The 18,953-nt window shown below is 40.5% G+C and overlaps 1 protein-coding gene across 2 annotated transcripts in view; it reads left to right on the forward strand.

Annotated features, from left to right (window-relative positions):
* The window catches only part of LOC137172343 (glutamate receptor ionotropic, delta-1-like), a 288,473-nt gene that overhangs the window by 235,359 nt on the left and 34,161 nt on the right, over positions 1 to 18,953 (forward strand). For both annotated transcript variants that reach the window (XM_067576727.1, XM_067576726.1), the window contains exons 7-11: positions 86 to 187; positions 1,615 to 1,737; positions 2,924 to 2,998; positions 3,208 to 3,550; positions 6,032 to 6,170. In XM_067576727.1, coding sequence (XP_067432828.1) covers positions 86 to 187; positions 1,615 to 1,737; positions 2,924 to 2,998; positions 3,208 to 3,550; positions 6,032 to 6,170 — 782 coding nt within the window. The remainder of the gene's footprint in view (positions 1 to 85; positions 188 to 1,614; positions 1,738 to 2,923; positions 2,999 to 3,207; positions 3,551 to 6,031; positions 6,171 to 18,953) is intronic.

Here is an 18,953-nt window from a genome sequence, read left to right on the forward strand (position 1 = left end):
AAAGCTCATCAAGCCGTATGTGATGGATGCCTCTGTTGTGTACTCTGTTTGCTTACAGTCGGTCTCCTTTTAATTGTCTCTGCAGCTGGCTACGTGGGACTCAGTTCACGGACTGAACGGCAGTCTGAAGGAGAGCCGTATAGAGAACGGCATGCAGGGGGTGACGGTCAAAGTGGTCACTTTACTGGTAGGTGACATCGTATTTAATCATCAATCAAGCCTCACCGCTGCACTGGGTGACATGTTCCTTCATCACCATGAACACACACACTGTCCTGCCGCCAGAACAACCCGATCTCATCCCAAATACCGACGCTTTGTCACGCCGCTCCAGCGTCTCATGTAGATGCACAAGGCACCCTTTGGGGTCTATATAGTGACGTAGCGACGCTTTCAACTAAATCCAATGTAAACCCATCTGCAGCCATATTACACGCTCAGAGCAACTGGTGTGGTCTGGTTAGGGTCAGGCACAAAAAACACTTGATTAGGTTTAGGCTTAAAATGATCACTTGAAACCATAGACTGTAAAAAATATGGATAAAGCCGCCGTGACGTCACCCATTGGTTTTGTCGCCATCTTGGCAGTGTCTGACTCCCAACTAATCCACGATGGGTAAAAGGGTGGAGCTGAGACGGGCTGAATGAAGCCTGGTAGCTGGAATAAGCTACCTAGCGGCTAGTAACCTGTTGTCCTTAATTATGCAAAATTTAAACAGATGAACGGAGAAAAAAATTAAACCCTAGTACAGTTGTCATGAAAGGAGAAATTAGCTGTAGAGACAAAAAACGTTTTTTGTACCGGGCTGTAAACATTTTAACATCTATGGGGATTGACTCACTTTGGGGGGCCTCAAGTGGCCGTTCAAGGAACTGCGTTTTTTTGGCACTTCTGCATTGGCTTCATTTTTCAGCCCTGGAGGTTGCTTAAAACGTAGTCATGGCAACAGTAAACATCACGACAAAAAACTGTCCTGAGTCGCGGTTGGATGCGGGAGGCGAACAGAGGTCTCTTGCAGTTCCCCATCCATCCATCTAACTATCTCACCGTCCACCCAAAAAGGAAAATGTCACCTCATAAAGACGTAATCGGTCTCATGGCGTCTAATAATCATGCAGATGGGTTTACATTGGAGTTACTGGAAAGCCCGCTGCCTTGTGCGTCAGTATTGGACGCCGAGGGTCGTGATAAAGCATCGGTATTTGATGCTTTGGGAATGAGAACACATTTGCCTTATGTATTCATTTGTATACATTTATTACCGCATGAATAACTGGCAATGTGCATTCTCAACCTCTGCTGTGGAAATATTATAATATAAATACCTCATGAAGCACTTTTCTATGCATATTTTATATTTCACATACTGTACATCCTCATATATTCTCATTAGAGACTTTACTTTTGATTTTTTTCTGTTGGATAGAGTTTTTGAGGACGTCTTGCTCTAAATTTGTGTCCTCTCTTTTCAAACGCCCCCTTATTTCCCCTCAAACACTGATCTTTCTTTCTTTGTTTTTCAGTTCTTTTGAAGCAGCAGTTATGTGGAGAAGCTGTGTCTCTCTTACCCCCCTCCCACTTCTCTCTCTCTCTCTCTCTCTCTCTCTGTGCAGGAGGACCCCTTTGTCATGGTGGCAGAGAACATCCTGGGGCAGCCAAAGAGATATAAAGGCTTCTCCATCGACGTCCTGGACGCCCTCGCCAAAATCCTGGGCTTTAAATACGAGATCTACCAGGTGGGACTGACTGACATTCACAGGTTTAGTTCAAGTGTAACTAAATGTCACAGATACACAATTCAGAGGACTGCAGAAGAAGAGGAGAGAGCAGCTCGTATGGATGGAGTCAGATTCTGTTCACATTCCTTCACATTTTTCTCCCCTCGATGACGATTCTTTGTGTTTTTAATCCTTAATGATGCTTTTAATCTACATTTTACCACGTCTGTGCAGTCTGAGTTAGTCAAATAAAGTGGATATCTTCCACAGTTACGGTCTTTTTAGCATAAAATCCAATTTTTGTGTCATGACGGACATATTTTTCCTGTTTAGCTGCAGTTGGTTAGTGATAAAAGGAACCTGCACAGGTACGGCGGTGTGTAGCTGCTGTACTAATACCTGTTGTGTCAGTGTCGGTATCTGGAGGTGCTGCAGCTGCGGGGGATGAACCGCAGGGTGGAAGTATTAGTCTCGCTTGGTTAGATCGGCATCTTCGCTGTGCCGCGCCCGGCACGGGAGGAAACTCTGGCAGAGCACGCCGTTGTTGTGGGATCAGAGGCGGAAAGACGCTCGGCTGTTTATATCGCTTAAACTAATCACACTGAGCGGAGGCGCTGCTTTAGCTGAGGTGCTGGATCAATGCCCTCTCCAAAAAAAATAAAAAGAAGAAGAAGAAGAAAAAGTGATGAGGTCAAAACTTTAAGATGAGAGAGTGAGAGGAGTCACACTGAGCTGTACAGTAGCACTTTATTGACTGCAGGAGACTTCTGTGGATTATTGAAGCAGGTTTGGTGTCGATGGCTGTTTTCCCGTTTGGAGAAACAACTGAGCCAATCAGAGCCTCGTGGGTGGGATTAAGAATGAATATGTCATCTTCCTGTGCCAGAGCCAGAAAAATAATGTCAGAAATGTAAGAATGTTAGCTGTAGAGGTTGTCGTAAGTCAACTTGTATGAATAACAACTCTTAAATCTGCATGTTTTTTCAATTAACATGAGAAACGCGAGAAGTTAAGCGCTCCTAGCAGTCGCTACTGATCGGTTAGAAACAACAAATACGATGTCACACTGAATAATGACATTAAAACGAAACCTGCATTCATTTAGATCTACTTCGTGTTGAAGTTGAGCCTCTGAAATCTGGACTTTTTGGCTGTTTTTTGGCCAAACTGCACAAACTCACTGAACTCCTCTGTTTCCCTTCAGGTGGCCGACAGTAAATATGGATCTCAGCTTCCCAACGGCTCCTGGAACGGCATGATTGGTGATCTCATCAACAAGGTAATACTAGAATTTACTGTTAGTTCACATAAACTTCCCGCAGATACTCAACATCTGAGCCAGAAACACCCGACTGGCTCAGATATATTCACTCTGGTCAAATTTTGTCCCTGCTGGCCACCGTAGACTCTCATAAATCAGAACATAAATACTTATTATTGACTGTCTGCCTCTTGTTTCCTCACCTCCTCCTCCTCGTCGTCCTCCAGAGAGCTGACCTGGCGGTGTCGGCCATCACCATCACGCCGGAGCGCGAGAACGTGGTGGACTTCAGCAAGCGTTACCTCGACTACAGCGTCGGCATCCTGCTGAGAAAACCCGAAGAAAAGATCAACATCTTCTCTCTCTTCGCGCCCTTCGACCTCGCCGTCTGGGCCTGCATCGCCGCGGCCATCCCCGTCGTAGGCGTGCTCATCTTCCTGCTCAACAGGCTGCAGGCGTTGCGCTCCTCCTCTACCCAGAATGCACCGCCGGGCCAGCCCACCAACGGCGTGGGATCAGGCAGTCTGCACAGCGCCATCTGGATCGTTTACGGAGCGTTCGTACAGCAAGGTGAGAGAAGAAGACTAAAGACAGAGTCAGAAATTTAAGACCATTTATTTACCACATTTTTATATTAATATCATAACGCCACATTTCAACATGCATCGATCTCACAACCTGACAGCCTCAAACTGATATCTAACACTTCATTACAGGCGTCTCTCGCACAGTGTCACATGCAATAAACCTACACAGTCGCTGTCGTCGCACAGTCTGAAGACGTCTTTTGTAGGACTCAGTAGCCTTTAGGCGCCATCGCTTATATACAGTATATAAATATTAAACAGCGTGTCATGTGAAAGCGCTTGTTCAGAGTTTTTTTAGCTTCTAGTTTTGGTTTTTGTGCCACATTAACTGTTTGCTCTCTCATCAGTCTCGTTTCCAGCAGCAGCTGTTTTCATCTAACGAGCTCTAATAAACTCGCTGAACTCTACCTGCCCCGCGGCAAACACACAGACACACAGACAGACTAGAATATGTAACATTGCTGACTTCGTCTATCTATGTTAAAGCGATGGCTTGTTGTCATCAGACAGAGGAGACTTTTATGTTAATGTTGACTTCATTCAGGCATAATAGGACATTTACAGAGAGAGCTGCTTGTACCTGTGAGTTCAAAATGTTCTCAGGAGGAAGGAGACGGTTTCTCGTTCTCTCTCAGGCTGCGTGACTGATGGATTTCAAAACTTATTTTGCTGTTGAAGCTTTAATGAATGAGCATCGCTCTCCGGCGCTCCTCGCCGTGAATCCACTCACATCATTTAACATTATGAGAGAGTGAACCAAAATATAAGCAGAGAGGGATTATTATTCTGGTTGTTTGAGGGGTTTTAACCTCTTTCTTTTGCCCCACAAGAAGGATAATTGTTTTTATAGATCTGAGAATCTCAACAACTGTTTCATACAGTAGTTTATTAAACTGATTTTACTTTCTTTGAGCCTCAGCGATGAAGACAGAGATGATACGTTTATTAGTGATCTCAGAACATGGAAGAAGACCGTGTTTGTGCACGTTTGACCTCGTGCTGCTGCAACCTTTACGTTCATCTGACGGCGTTCAATTTAAACTTGTGTCATGTTGACACTGCTTGTTTCCTGCCCCCCCCCCGCCCCCGCTGAGGAGTCACTCTCAACACAAACATCATGAAAGCGTGACTCTCTTTCACATCGTCTCACAGTTCAGCCGCTCAGCTGTTTGGCTAAAAAAAAAAAAAACAACAAAACACGTCTGATCACAGCGAGAGGAAGATTATCTTCCTTGTAAAGATGGATTTCAGTTTGATTTTTTTGGGGCGGAGAGTTTTAATTTAGAGCGGTTACACGGATTACACAGCAAAAAAAAAAAACATGGAGGGAAAAAATATAATCCCTGGAGGATTTTGTAGCATCTGAAATGTTTAACAGAGAAGCAGAAACAAGGCCATCAAACTTTAAAGTGCTTAACTGCGTTAGTGGGAGGCAGATTACAGAGTACAGAGCTCCAGGAAATGTCACTGTGAGACAATGACTGTGTGTGTGTGTGTGTGTGTGAATGTGAGGCATTATGTGTGTCTGTTTGTTTAACCCTGAACTTATCCTGAACCAAAACCAATCAGCTGTTTGTGATGACCAGACTCTCTCTCTCTCTCTCTCTTTCACAAAATCCTCCAAAATATCCTCAATGTCATCAACAATTCGCTGGAAACAACTCTAAAACAGATCATAAAAGGTTCACAAAAGTAACTTGACTCTAGCTGTGGAAATTTTCCAATAATATTTACCAAAAAAAAAAAAAAAAAAAAAGTCACTTATTCTAACTTAACAAAACTTTTTCAAAAATGTCCTCACTTTTTAACACACTGTATTTTCTAAAATGTCACTTTCCAGAAATGTCCTTCCTTATAAAAAAAAACATCACTTTTCAAATGTAACACGGCTTTTCAAAAATGTCATCCTCACTTTGCAAAAATGTCTTCTTTTGTCACAGATGTCTTCCTTTTTAACAAACATCCTCACAAAAAAGGTCTAAAACTCTAATCTGTCCTCATAAAGTCAGAAGTACAAGAACACACACACACACACACACACACACACACACACACACTGTGACACCTGCAAACACGCGTGTTCACATCCACTAACCTTCATACATATGCACAAGGAGATCCACACACACACACACACACAGGAGCGGCACCCAGCTGCACCTATTATGGTCTGGCAGGTTGCCTGGGAAACCTTTTAGTTCTAACAGGTTGTGATTAGACGCAGCCTCGCTGTGATGAAGCACCGCTCTCATCTGCCGTTTGAATCAGACGGCAGGTGGCCTTCCCGGTTGCCGAGAGCAACCTGTAACTGAGATGTCACAGGTCTGATCCCCTCAACATGTGTCCATTAGCACTTGTGTGATCCGACACCGGAATGCTTCGAAAAACACTCTGTTATATATATATATGTGTGTGTGTGTGTGTGTGTGTGTGTGTGTGTGTGTGTGTGTGTGTGTGTGCATAGGCGGGGACGGTGTGGTCGGTTCGGTGGCTCTCAGGATCGTCATGGGCAGCTGGTGGCTCTTCACGCTCATCGTGTGTTCGTCGTACACCGCCAACCTGGCTGCGTACCTCACCGTGTCACGCATGGACCACGCCATACGGTAAGGCTCTCACACACACACACACATACACACACACACACACACACACACACACACACACACACACACACACACACACACACACACACACACACACACACACATGTATTTTAGGGGTGCGAATCTTTTGGGAAACTCATGATTCTCGTCTGAACCGGTGTCGTTAGTCCACTGAAGTACAACATGAAACATAACTGGCGGTTAAGATAAACGATTTTGATGAAGGTCACCGTCAGCAGAGGAAAGTGTGTGAGAGTACGCATCTTACGGTCTTCTGCCTGAATGAGAAGAACAACATGAAAGTGTAATTTATTGACCAACATCACTGGTTTAAATGTCTTTTGTAAAAACAGAAGTTGGTGTGTTCACTCTGCATTAAAGAGGAGGAGGAGGAGGAGGAGGAGGAGGAGGTTTGCTCTGCTGTGTTGTTATTAACGTCACGTCTCCAGCAGTGAAGAGCAGCTCCGGTAAAAGACATCTCTGTCCAACACGCTGAGCAGTCGGAGGGTTTCTGAGGTGAAAACAGAAAGAGCAACGAGTTCTTTTCTTCTCACCAGAGTTGGTTTAAGTTGTTTAATGTTTGTTGGTCAGAAGGTCTCGTTTGTTACTGCTGGATTTAGTCGCGATGGCGTAGAAAGTTCAACGATATACTTCACCTTCATCTCACAAAGGTAATTTAGTTATTAAATTAAAAAACGTGTCCAAACGCTGCCTTTTTTTGAAGATGAACTACAAGATAACTCTGTCCAGGTGCTGAACTGCCTTTTTCATTACGTCAACATCACATTATTAACGTTTCTTTAAAAAAAAAAAAAAAAAAGATTTTTGGCATTTGTGACGTGATTCAGAGTCATAGAAGATAAGAATTGCAGCTCTTATGTGAATCGATTTTGTCACCCACCCTTAATATACTTGTATGAGTCAGCTGACCCTGATGTTCACAGCTACCAGAGATGTAAACAAACACGAACAGATACAAACAGCATCTGAATCGCTGCAGTACACAAACTTCACTTCCTGTCAGTGAGTCATAACTCACTGAAATCACGTCTCCCTCCGGTCGTATCGATCAATAACGAGGCTCCATCTCGGCTCTGTCGACACATTCTCAAGTTTTTTCAGCTTCAGGAGGGTTTCCGTGCCAACGGGAACTGATTTAAAGCTGCAACTACAGGAGTATTTTCAATCAATATCAGTTTATTATAAATGAATCAACTAGTTTTATACTTTTATAAAACATTAAAAACATCAAATGTCTTGTTTTGTCTGATAAACTGACCAAAACCTCAAATCTACTCAATTTACTGTTAATACAAGATGAAGAGAGGAAACATTATTACGTTTGGCATTTTCACAAAAAAAAATCATTATTATGAATTTTGTTCCCCAGACATCTGTGCATTTAAGAAAACAACAAAATAAATAAATAAATAAATAAATAAACAACAGGACTGTCTGAATCTGAACTAGCAGCTTGATTGACATCTGTTGAGGAAATTACAATTTCTAAAATACACAAACACAGAGACAAACCGTCCTACAGGAGGCATGATGAATCACACACACACACACACACACACACACACACACACACAGCTGAGTCTGTTCTGGCTGTAGAGCTGCAGCTCGTCGGTGATGATCAGACTGTAAATAATCAGCGATCAGCTTGGTCTTCGTCAGCCGGACTCGAAGTTCATTCAGTCTTTATGATCCGTGAGGTCGGAGTCGGTCCGAGCACTTAAAGGCAGCTGAGACGAGTCCAGCGGGGATTAACGTTTATGGGGTTCAGCTTTTTAAAGACTTCACAGCTGTGACCTTGTGCCACCAAAAAATGAGGTGATATTTTTTTAATTGATCTGGAGGAGAAATCAGGTCGCAGTTACAATAAAACACACAAACTGATTCTAATTAAACTGTAGAAACTTCAAATACATGCAAAAATGTAAATATTCTGATGCAGATATTCAACATCTTCACACTTCGACGCGTCACATGATCACTCTGTCACTCTGTATTTGTCCAGATGTTTGTTTCTGAACAGGAAATGAACATCACATCTAGCAAGAAAGAGAGAAAGTTTCCCAAAATGTCAAACTGTCGCATTACTGTCGTCATGTAATTCCTGTTGATTTGATCTATTAGTTTAAATATTTGTTATGATTGTATTGTTTGGACCTCTCAGTTGCACTTTTAATGCACTTATTGCAAGTTGCTTTGGACGAAATGTGATGTGATGCATGAGGTCACAGCTGTAGCAGCGCCAATAGATTCATCCTGCGTTATCACAATCTTGTCATAGATTCTGGGAGATGTTTCTTCAGTGCCGGCGCTCCGTTTCATAAACGTCTGTCACTCACAGAGAGCTGGTGGGTGTGTTTGGCTTCGCTCCTCTCACATCCTCATGCACAGGTTAATAAATATGTTTTTTTTTTTTCTTTTGATTAAAAAATGAATTCCAGAGGAAACAAACTCATGTTGCAAATTGCAGCTCGCATGTTTGGAAATTTGGTGAAACGAGCCTCTGACTGCCCAGTTCTACCTCAATTCAACTCTTATATACCATGAAAAATGTTTATATTGTGTTTAATACGGCTGAACAAAACTCGGGAGCTGAGATTGACACTAGAACGAGAATAGCAGGTCGCCAGGCTCATATAATTATAAAGGAAACACTATGGATTATGTTCTCTGGCATCAATTATTTTTTTGTTAAGGAAGAGAAGTTGTGCGAATACAAAGTGCACGACTTTGGCACCAGAGACCCGCTTCATTAATGCTTCACACATTTAATTTCATGCCACCGTTATGTTAATATTTAAGAAGTCCCTTTAACTGCATCATTAATAACTCAGAGTTCAGGACGGTTGAAACACCTCAGTTGTTGCATTAATTAACGTTTTGAATGAGATACTGTTGATTCTTGTACATTCCTGATGAATGAATTCATGATAAGTTATGTATACTTACCATAAACATGAAGAACTAATGTAAATGGTTTTTGCCAAATACCTTTTTTTTTGCAGGGATGATGCATCTCGTAAAAACGTTTGTGGGTTTGTGCACTTGTCATGTGAAGAAAACCATAAAAACTAATCATGCTTTAGTTGCTATGAACAGATATTGTGTGAAAAAACATAATAAATGTAGTAATCAGTGAAAATTTCTTCACATATGCTCTGTTCAGTTGGAACAGTTTGCGACTCATGTTGTTGGCTTGACGTGTCTTTAAAAAAGCATTTGTTGTTGCAAATTAGCATCATATATAACAAATAAACATAATTTCTAGGAGACTAAGCAAACACTTTTAGGACATCTGTCTCCTCCCTGCGTTAACTGAATAACCTCATCATGCTCTGTGGCTCGTTAATTAGCGTAGAGAACATGTTGCTCTTAATGCCGTCCGCAGAAAAGCACAGAAGCAGCTCTGAGTAATGAGACTCGTCTCGTAAACTCCCTCCCAGTGAGATGAGTGACTCGTTTCAACATGGCCGCCACTCCACAGCAGTATGGTGTTAATTACTCATTCAACCACAGGGGTTTCTGACTCATTTGGCTGATTATTAATCTTTTAAAAGAAGCTCCCAAGAAGACTGATCATGTCAAATCAGCTGCAGTAGAGGAGCTGCAGAGCGTCTCTAATTTAGTAAATTCAAGAGTGGATGGTACATTTACTCAAGTGCAATATTTTGGTATTTATTTCCATGTGATGCTACTTTCTACATGTCAGAGGGAAATATTGTACTTTCTACTCCACTACATTTATTTGACAGCTTTAGTTACTTTTCAGATGAAGATTTGACACAATGGATAATATAACAAGCTTTTAAAATACAACACATTGTTAAAGATGAAACCAGTGGTTTCCAACCTTTTTGTCTTTTGACATCTTACAAAAAGCAGTGTGTAGTCGGGGTCACATTTCACATGTCTATGAGTTGTTAACAGCTCCACCAAATAGTGATTTTTCCCTCTAAACTTCTCACATGCTTTCATTTCAATAAATGTTCAAATGATCCAATATTTCAGCAAAAATCAAAGATTAGAGAAAAAGTCCAAAAACTGAAAACAGATTTGTGTATCAGAACTTTGTTTCTTCTTCTTTCCTCTCCCATTAATCATCTCACGACCCCTCAGATTTATCTGCTGACCCTTTGGAGGGGCCCCGACCCCTAGGTTGGGAACCACTGGACTAAACTAACTAACTGTATATAAAGTAGTGTAAACTAGCTCCACCTCCAGCAGCTACAACAGTAACATGCTGCTCTAACACTGATGCTTCACTATTAATAATCTAATGATGTCATATATAATAATATATCAGTCAGAGGGACCAAACCACTACTTTTACTGCAATACTTTAACTACATCAAGCTCATAATACTTATGTACTTTTACTGCAATACTTTAACTACATCAAGCTCATAATACCTATGTACTTTTACTGTAGGAGGATTTTTCATGCAGGACTTGTAATGGAGTATTTTTAGATTGCTGTATTGATACTTTTACTTTCTGAGTACTTCTTCCACCGCTGGAAGTTGGAGATGCAGAAGTAGAGCTGATCTTATGATAAATGTAGAGGTTTTACTGTTAAGCTAAAAATAAATGAATATTTCTCCTCAGCCTCTGAGTTCAAGTGTTTAATGCATGTGAAAAAGCAGAAAGTGTCTTCTGTTAACGCTCCGCTGACTCTCCTCTCACAGTCTCTCTAACATTTGACCCTCCGGTTGTTAGTCGGGATCACGTTGACCTAAACTCTTGTGTTGAAAAGTGTTGAAAAGTTTAAATATGGTCTATATATATATATATATATATCTATATATAGATAGAGATCATCATGTACAGCTTCATAAATTCTGGATTCCTCATTAATAAAATTCAAACTTGTTGTTGACTTTAATCAGAAGCTCAGGCGCTGACAGACTCGTTTGGTAACTCCATGAGGCTCTTAAAGTGTTTTGCTTCTCTAATTGAACCTGCTGTGTTTTGTAGATGAAACAGAAATTCAGAGCAAACCTGAAAAAAAAAATCATATTTCTCTTTGTCTTAAATAAACGCAGTAATGTGTTGCCGTTATTTACTGTGAAGTGTGACAGTTTCACAGCTTCGTGGCCTCAGGTGCAAAAAGACGTCGCGCTAACGTGTTTGACTTAAACCATAACAGTCGCATCTGGGGCCGCCGCTAATAGCTGTCAAGAGTAAAGCTTCTCCGGTTCGAAACGAGCAGACACAAGCTCGAAATATATTCATACACATTCACACACACGCTCTCGTTCTGTTGATACCGGGTTCAGATCTGTTTATATGAGCCGCTGTTTGTCTGTGTGAAGCTTTTTCTCTTAACATCTGGCCTGTCAGGCTGCACTCAGCGGGGTATTTATTTAAAAAACACACACAAGTCTTTTCAGGAGCATCCATCCACACTAACTCACTCAGTGGTTTTTCTTCCAGGGTATTTTTAAATCCCCACAAAGTGATGAAATAAACATATATAGCCAAAATAAAAAAAACTCTGCCTTGAACAGTAGGGGTTTAGTCCTTCCTCCAGAAAAAAATATGAACTAAAGCTAAAAAAAACCTTTCATTTCACTTGAAGATTCAAAAAAAAAGCCTACAGCCTTCTCAAGTATTCGCAGATCCACTTGTAGTCACTTTTCTTATGCAGGATTTATCCTAAAAAAAACAATGTATAGACTCACACTAAAGTAATCCCTCTCAGTCATCACTTATAGACGTGTGTGGTGATGTATTTATCTGCAGAAACCATATCAGAAACTATCAGAAAATAACTTTTTATTGATCTGTAATACTGCGATTTGTTTTCGCTACCACAGCTCCCTCTCTTCATTCATCCTTTTGCTCTCTCTCTCTCTCTCTCTCTCTCTCTCTCTCTCTCTATCTTTCGCTCAGATGGGCCAATGTTGAATGTTGTGTTTACAGCAACAGGCAAATCCTGCATAGTTTACCTTTAATTTGAACATAATGTCTAATTTGTGTGCTTGAATTTGGATTTTCTGTGTTTGTTCATGTTTAAAATGATTCTCTTGAAAAAGAAATCATAATCTCAGTGAGACTACCTGTAAATAAAAGATTAAATAGATCAAATAGAATATCAAGATAAGTCTCTTTCTTATTGTCAACAAAAAAAACAGTGCATTTGTCTGTACATAAAGCTTTTTAAATTAGATTTTGACAACCAATACACTGCAACAAAAAGATCTAAAAATTCATTTTATCGGTGCAAATTCCCCAACAAACTCTTAAACGATCTAATTACCAACTAGATGACATGCTGTGAACTTTTGTGTTTTGTGGGGCAGAGCAGGTGAACTCAAGTGCAAAACAGAGATAAGGTAGGACGAGGTCTTTATTAAAGCAGGCCGAGGGAGAACCAGGAGCTGAGACAGGAAGCTGCTGTAGAGCAGAGGTCCAGGGACGGGAACCAGAGCGGTGTGGATCTGGCAGGGCTGAGTATAAGCAGAGGTGTTGATTATGGAACAGGATGCGGCTGGTGGGGCTCTGCTCTGACTCCGGCACACCTGTCTTCACTCGATCGATCACACACACAGGGAGAGAGAGAGGGAGAGGCGTCACCGGGGAAGCAGCAACAGGTAGGAAGACGCAGTGGATGCATCCCGAGTCTCTTAAATTGCATCCATGTTTCCCTCACTTGCGTCTTAGTCCCTCCCACCTTGGATGCAAGGAGAGACGCAAGGAAACCAAGCGAGGAGAGAGGAAACGAGGAAATGTGTTTTTAAGAGACATGAGACGTCCTCTCCTCTGAAGCGTCACGTGAAGCGACATCCGTTTCTGATGATGTCGACAGCTGATCACAGCTGGATCAGCTGTCAGTCGGCTTTAACAGCTGTAGAAATAATAACAACCTGCATTCTGCATTTATACTGTGTCCTGCTCAGACGCACAGGAACCATTTCTACTCGCAGAATGCGTTTATACTATTTATTGATTATTTGCATCTGTATTTTTTGATAATCCTGATAGTGAATTCATTATTCAATTACCCAGAATATGATCATTTCCTCTGAACACTGGAAAATATGTATTTGGCTAAATGTTTCAGGGCAAAATGGAAATTATGAAACTCATATCAAACCCGACGCTCAGGATATTCAGCCTCACATGTGACTGAATGGAAATGACGATAAATGATGTAAAATATAAATGTGTTTAACTGTTTTTATGGATCAAATTAAAGTCAGGAAGAGTCTGTCTGTCAGCAAGAAACAGTTTAATGGAGGAAATAAAACATGAAAAGAAAAATCTTTCTAATAAATTAAGAAAGTTGTTAATGGTGTTTTTGTCGATTTTTAACTATATGATGGATCAGAAAACAAATCAAACATAAAACTTGGAGTGATACGCTTAAATTTAATCTATAATCTGTCTCCACTTCGGTATGAAACTGCAGTGATGTATCAGATCAGTCTGATCAGCTGCAGCGTCCAATCAATAACTGATATCCAATAAGGGGGCGTGTTGGCTGCTCTCGTGTTTCCTCGCTCCTCGCTCCTCGGAGCAGAATAAGAGACTTGGGACGCCTGTCAAAATGGCGCATCAGGAACAACTTCCGGTTCAGGCGAGGAGCGAGGAGACATAAATGAAGAGACTTGAGATGTACCCACAGGACTGAGGCAGGAATTGTGACATATTTAGGGCCTTTGGGGGTCCTACTGGGGGGGGGGGGGGGTTTCCTGCCTCGCTTTTGGTACGTGGAAGTAAAAAACAATCCATTAAACATAAGGAAAGAAGAATAGGATAAATGTAAACTTATCTGTTGTTAGTAGAGAGGGATGAAATTGCTCCGAAGTGTTTTTTTTAGCAGTAAATTAAGTTTAAAAAAACATGAATACAACTGGAAAAATGTTGTCATTTGCTTGTCAAAAACAGAAAAAATTAAAGGCAGAGTTGTTATGAAATGTCCTCAAATTATGACATTGACAGAAGATTTCTGTGCTTCTGCTGAATGCAGATTTAATTACAGTAGAAACTCAAATACTAAACACATTCACCCACAACCCCGTCTCCTGGAAATTATGTTCATATACGACTAAATAGTGTCAGCAAATAAGTTTCACTAGAAATGTAATGCTGCTTTCTCTCAACAGAATGAGAACAGTATGTTCATATAACATATTTGGCAAGTTGCAAAAATGTTGATTCTAAACATTTGAGTGAAATGGAGTTCTTCTTCTTCTTCTTCTTCTTCTTCTTCTTCTTCTTCACGTCTGATCTTGCAGCACAATATCTACTAGCAGAAACTACAGCAGCTCTCCTCTTTCCATTAAATTTGATTAAAAAAATTCAGATCATTGACGTCATCACAAACAAAAAGTTTTTTTGAACATCTTGACAAACAAGCTGCTCGGTCAGAGTTACCTTCGTTCGTTGTTCAGATTCTTATAATCCCTGAACTTCAGTTTGACTTCTGCAGAAGAAAAGTAAACAAGTAAAACAAGCAGCTTTTAAACTCCAGATGAGGAGATGAATTATAGCAACAAGCTTCATCACAGTGAAGTCTCAGACTGTAGATGAACTATAATTTAATGTTCCAGACACAGAGAGTCTTAAACACAGTCCTCCAGGTATGATTCATTAATACACCTACTGCCAAAAAAAAACATTCCTCACACTTTCAGAGGGTAAAAAGCCAGAATTTCATGAACTTAACTACCTGCAAAACAAGAAAAGTTTTTCTCTAAAACTTTTGAAAATATGTATAATTTGTCTGCTACCCAGTTGATCATCCTGTCTTTAATTAATGAACCGATTCAAACCGCAGTTCCTCCTCAGATTGATCCTCAGCTCGTTTTCTTTTAGATGGTGCTCTTCCAGATTAATAACAAACGACTTGAGATGTCATTTATAAATTACAAGTGTATCCAGTTAGTGCAGCTCTGCACGTCGCCGACGAGTCCAACATATTGATCAGACATGTTGTATTAAACAGAGCTGTGAGCGGAGCAGTTTAATCCTAATGAGGACCTGAGCGCACAACATAAAAACTTAGATCAACTTCTGGAGTTGCTGCATGTTCTGGTTCCCAAACCCAGCTTTTTAAAATAAACATGTTTCTTTACTTTTTGATGCTTTTTTAAAAAAAATAATAGAGATTTTGATGAGGATCTATGAAACTACATGTTAGTCTAAACAGACTGTCCAGGACTATTACAAGCTCAGGTAGTACTGGTTTAGTCCTTTCGTCCCAGTTGTTCAGTATATTTGAACCAGCACGGCTGCAGCGGCTCGTTTGACACTCTCTCTTGTTGAAAGTCAAGAACGCGCCTCATGTACAGACACGCTGCCTGACTTTAAATCCACAGTCGTCTCTTCAAATGTGTACTCTGAGTAGAAAAAATTAATGCTTTTCTCTCAGGCTCCAACGCACGAGTACACACACTCGACACGAACGCACAGCTCAGGCGCATCATCTTGTTTTTTGCCTATTTGTCTTGTGCATGAATAAAGAATGTTATCTCTCATATCCCATCTGAAGATACACGACAGCCACTTCATCTCAGCGCGCTGACACACCGACTCCATCCTCTTCTGTCTTTTTTTTTTTTTTTCCTCCTCTGAGAATCAAATCCAGGTTGACATTTTCATCAGCAAATCCCCGGCACATCGCTCTGTGTGAAGGGCGATTTCACTGGAGAGCACAGCGCGGCGAGTAAATGCTAAGTACAAGTCTTTGCTTTTCTAGGCATTCGATGAATGCTGAAGTGGAGATTTGCATACGATGTAGACTTCTCTAAAGCCTCCTCAGACGGCAGAGAATCATCTTCCTTTTGACTCACAAACATCTAAACTGGCTGCTGTTGCTCCGAAACAACACACCAACAACCGGATGAAGGAGAGAAAAGCTCTGGTCAAAGATAAAGATAAAGATCTGTTACACATTAACAAAGCATCCTAAAGCTAAAAGTAGCTGCTAAACTAGCTGCTAACTAGTTTAACATTTTGGGAAATATCAAAATTCGCTTTCTTACTGAGAGTGAGATGAGAAGATTGATATGACTTTCATGTCTGTACGTTAAATATGAAGAAAAGGTTTTCTTAGTTTGGCATAACAGAATCCACCAATCAGCACCTCCGATTCTTCTCCTGGTTCGTTTAATCCGTGCAATTAAATTTAGACTGTGTGTCAATAGCTAAAGCTGATTCACTCATGTTGAATTCAGCCTTTACCACTTTGCTCTACAGCTTAAAGGTATAATATGTAATTTTTCCACATTAAAATGTCTAAAAACAACTAGACCTATGTTATATATGTTGTTGAGTTGTGTATTTACATTATCCCAAATGTTTCCAACAGTTTTCAAACCCAGAGAAATCTGTAATTTAATCAAAGTAACAGTTTCATTTGGTCGCCTGTCAATGGCGTCATACCTCCTCTACCAAAGAGTAAACACGCACAAGATGCATACGGCGGCGCTGTGTTTGTCCGCTACAATGGCGTCTACCAAAGAGTAACTTACACACATACAAGATAATACATCAGCGTTGTGATGTTCCACAGAAATTGTTATAAATTGACTTTTATTCAGTTTTAAGCCACATTTTCATGATAAATTTAGGTGGTTTTTAACTATATCTTTTAGCCGGAAGAAGGATTTTATTCATTGGACGTCTGGATCTTAAGTTATCAGAGAAATAAACTGGACAAACGTTAGCAGCAGCTCGGCTAACAGCCCCTCCATGAAGTCCGGTGGTCACCAAACATCGTCGGAGAAATATTGATTTTTTAGGTGAAACAGCTTTAATTAGTATTTTTAACAATTTTAATCTGCGTGTATGTTTGTTCTGGAGAGGAGGAGACCTCTGCCGGTAAAAACATCCTGAACGATGAACACTGGAGTAATCCTATCCCGGTGAAGCTGGTTATTTAACAACAAAGACAACAACTCCCATGATCCCTTGCTACTTCACACCGTCATCACACTCCGTCTTTTGTTATTGATTGAGAGACCCATGGCGGCTGAAATTGTATATTGTGCGTTTAAGCTGCTGCAGATTCATCAAAATACAACTTTAAATGTGAAATGCAGCGTCTGTGTTCTGTCTGTGTCAATGATTTGCTTTGGAAAAAACAAACCTGCATTTCTAAATCATTTAGTTTAGTTTTTCTTCTATTGCAGCAACCTGTCTTTAGCCGGGCAGACGCTGTACGAGTTCAGCCCAGTTTTAAGAATCAGGCCGACAGTTGTCGTTTCACATGATTTAATTACCTGAATAATCTGGCTCTCAGGTGACAGGAAGTTCGGTCGTGAGCGGTAAATATGAAGCCAGCAGCTGGTTAGCTTAGCTTAGCATGAAGACTGGAAACAAGTAACAAAATCCACCTACCAGCAACTCTAAAGCTTCTTCTGGTTTGTTTAATCCAGACGATTTGAGAGCGGTGACTTCCAGCAGTATGAGAGTTGGTGACAATTAGTCAATTAGTCAGACAGTAAAGTAATAATCTACTGTTTTGTTACTTGTTATAGTCGTCTTTCAAGCAAAAATAGTGAAATAACACCAATCGTTCTCCAGTTTCAGCTTCTCAAATAGCATGATTTACTTTGTCTTATATGATTGTTATCCGAGTATTTTTGGGTTTTTAACTGTTTATTGGTCAAAATGAGACATTTGAAGACATTGTTTTGGGTTTTGGGAAGTTTTGATGGGCATTTTTAGACTTTTCATGGACCAAACAGCGACCCAATTAATCGAAAAAATACCCTAAATGACATTTTTTTGTACATTGTCATTCAGGTTTGGGATGAGATAGATGAGCCTTCTTAGCAAACCCAGTAAAATGCTGCTGTGTGTGTGTGTGTGTGTGTGTGTATGTATGTGTCAGAGACATCCAGAGGTAGGAAAAAATATTCCCCTCGCTGAAGGACTGTACTTTTGAAGAACAGCCACTTAACTCAACCGTTTTCGGTCTCTTGTATTTCCTGTTTTTCCCCTCACTTCATTTGGAACAATCTTATTTCATCTCAAGTGGTTCCAAATAACAGCAGCACACCTGAAAATAATATAATAAGACAGCAAGCGTCCGCAGAGAGGAGAGAAAGAAGAAAAAATAGAAAACCCGGCAGGAGGACGGACACATGAGGGGAATAAAATAGAGATGAATAAAAAGAAAGTAGCTTTAAAACAACTGAAAACTTTGTGTCTAAAAACAAGAAATACAGTAAAATCATTCTTTCTCTTTCAGTCACTTCACAAAATGTAAGATGCAATTTGTAAGAAACATTACATGATTGAATAGAAAAGAAAAGTATCAAAACTAGACAATACACACTCCAGAATAAAACCAATAATATAAAAAGTGTAAAAAAACAACAACAATGTTCCAGAGAAACAAAAGGCTCGTCTGTCGATGACGTTAATTGAATGATGCTGAATTGTAAAACCGCCTTCGAGGGACACGGAGCAGCTCTGACTGGTTTATTTTCCATACATCTACTTACAGCCAAAAACCCAATTAGACTTCATCTTTAAACTCCAGCAGCACTCTAATTATGTAATTAAAACTGGAGCGTTATTGAGGTTTCAGTCAACATCATCCTGACAGCAGCCTGTCTGTGTTCATTCAGCTCGCAGCTCGTACTCGCTGCGAGACAAGACAGAAGTTAAGAATTAATACGACCATTAAGAGGAAATCCAATTCCAACACAATAAATACACAAGTCATCATGGGACTGATTCACGTCTCATGGCTGCCACTGAGCTTTAAACAAGCCAAACAGCTGCAGAGAACACTTGTCAGAACAGAAC

This window comes from Thunnus thynnus, chromosome 20, assembly GCF_963924715.1.
Source record: "Thunnus thynnus chromosome 20, fThuThy2.1, whole genome shotgun sequence".
Lineage (NCBI taxonomy): Eukaryota > Metazoa > Chordata > Actinopteri > Scombriformes > Scombridae > Thunnus > Thunnus thynnus.